At 41.3% G+C, this 2,132-nt stretch overlaps 1 protein-coding gene across 1 annotated transcript; it reads left to right on the plus strand.

Annotated features, from left to right (window-relative positions):
* Positions 1 to 641: 641 nt before the first annotated feature.
* LOC139717343 (uncharacterized) lies at positions 642 to 2,132 on the plus strand. Its single transcript, XM_071628849.1, has 2 exons — positions 642 to 860; positions 1,815 to 2,132. Exons 1-2 carry the CDS (start codon positions 642 to 644, stop codon positions 2,130 to 2,132), a joined length of 537 nt encoding a protein of 178 aa, XP_071484950.1.

Here is a 2,132-nt window from a genome sequence, read left to right on the forward strand (position 1 = left end):
ATTTTTTTCACCCTTGGAAATTATGCATTGTATCTCTTGTTATATTATATTCATTTGTGCACATATTTTATGTTCTCCTTCATCACTTGATTGTGAACGATATTAATATTTGTCAAATTCATAACTTTACTTTATGTTGATTATAGTGTCTTTTGCTGGATGGGAATAAAATGAACGTTGCATTGAATTACGTTGTATAAAGTGTAATTTGATTGAATTGAATGTGATTAACATGCGTATATCGATGAATTTATTTTTTTTTTTTGAAAATCTACATAATCTGAAATGTATGTAAATCAGATTGTGGAAAATGTCTCCTTTAAAATACTCTTGCCAATAAAATTCAATGATATAACACAAACTGACGAGTATTTGAAACATTGAATTCATGGCTGATTTGACCGTGTCTAACAACCATGATTTCTAATTGTGACCTATGTGTGTGTGTATGTGTGCGTGTCTGTGAGTGTAATTTCAATTTACCAGATTTAAGTATAATTTACTCAAAACATCTTCTAAGTTCAGAGCAAATGCTCGGAGGCCACCGTCAATAAGGAAAATGAATTAAACTGACCAATACCCTTTCATAACACCTTTGCGAACTGTTTTAGCGGTCTCGAGCGGACAGCATCAGCCGAGACATGGTGCCGCAGCCGTTCCATGACATTCTTGACATCCCACCAGAAGAGCGCCATCTACCGGACGGCATGACGATTTACGACATCCTCGAGATGCCTGCGATGAGCGAAGCCAACATGAGGAGGATCGCCTTCTCCAAGGTCAGGCCGTCACACATTCCCGACCAGAGTGCAGATTTCATCGAGCTTACCGCCAAAGAGCAGTACCTGCGGGTGTTTAAGGTAAAGCTTCTCAAAGGAATTTATAGAAGGATCACGCGATTTAAAAGGTCACTCGAGTTTAAGATCCGAAGGTTCGAAGTCAGAGGTGCTGTTGACTGAGAGGAGATAATATCATGAGTTCCTATGAGTTGTTCATGCATTAGTCAAAACTATGAAACCAGGGCTGATGCTGCGTTATTAATAGGAGGGGGGGGGGATCAGTTTATATTTCTGATGCCACTTTTGACAAGCCCCCCCCCCCCAAAAAAAAAAAAAAAGGATTAAGCTCAATTTTGTGGCGCCACTTCCGGGTTAAATCAGCTGACAAGCAATACAAAATAAGAAAAAGGATGAGGAGAAGGAGAAGAAGAAGAAGAAAAGAAAAGAAAAACAGGCTTTCCCCATTTCTCTAGCGCCACTTCCGGGGGAGGGAAAGTGGGGTGGGGGCCGAGCGAGCCTCCGGTCCCCGGTTGCGCCGGCTCTGGAAACTAACTGTATTGAGCGCATGATTAAGAACATTATTAAAGTATATAATATGCAAGTTATGTGACTTCCCTCAATAGTAGGCCTACTTTGTCTAAATTAAACTCAGACTACCTTCATGATTTCAGTGTAAAAAAAAAATATCAAAATCAGGATGCAGAATGGACTTTAGAGCAATTTGCTCTGTAATGGCAATATGGCAAGATATCGAATGCACACTTACGAAAAATAGAAAGCCCCCATGATTGTTTACAACAGTAGGCCTACTGATGCTAGTGATAACTTTTAGGTCATGTGAAGTTAACTCATAGGTCGTTATAAAAGTCTGATTGTGTATTCATATCTCTTGTGATAACTTTTCTTTCCTTCTTTTTCTTGTGAAGCTGTGTCCCAGTTACGCATTTTTTTTTTCCTTTTATAAGTGAAATCATACTACTGTATTGTCTGCTTCGATTGTATCTCATGTTCTATCTGGTTCTTCTCGGTACACAGCGCAAGGAAAATCAGTATGTTCGAGCCTGCCAATCTGTCAGTGGGTGGGTTCAACTGACGAATGGGATCACGGTGGAAAACGAGCAAGTGGAAGTCAGTAGCGGACAATTTTTCTGGGAGACCAGCTGTATGGAGGACGGCCAACGTTGTCATGGGTTCCCCACGCCCTCAACGGCAACGGACGCAGCGTACTCGAAGTGCATCACACTGAAATCTTGGGTAATCGCCTGGGCGCGAGTGAAGGACGAGACAGATTATCGCTGGAGACATATCGCATTGGCAACGTGCTGCGCGTGCGCGGTTAATGACACATCTTGA

This window comes from Diadema antillarum, unplaced genomic scaffold, assembly GCF_040938485.1.
Source record: "Diadema antillarum isolate AM-2024a unplaced genomic scaffold, OU_Dant_1.0 scf00000074, whole genome shotgun sequence".
Classification (NCBI taxonomy): domain Eukaryota; kingdom Metazoa; phylum Echinodermata; class Echinoidea; order Diadematoida; family Diadematidae; genus Diadema; species Diadema antillarum.

What these genes read in the sequence shown, in the direction of transcription:
- LOC139717343 (XM_071628849.1), top strand. Translation starts at nt 642, where the DNA reads ATGGTGCCGCAGCCGTTCCATGACATTCTTGACATCCCACCAGAAGAG. An exon ending in AGTACCTGCGGGTGTTTAAG is followed by an intron (nt 861 to 1,814) that starts GTAAAGCTTCTC and finishes CTCGGTACACAG; the next exon opens with CGCAAGGAAAATCAGTATGT.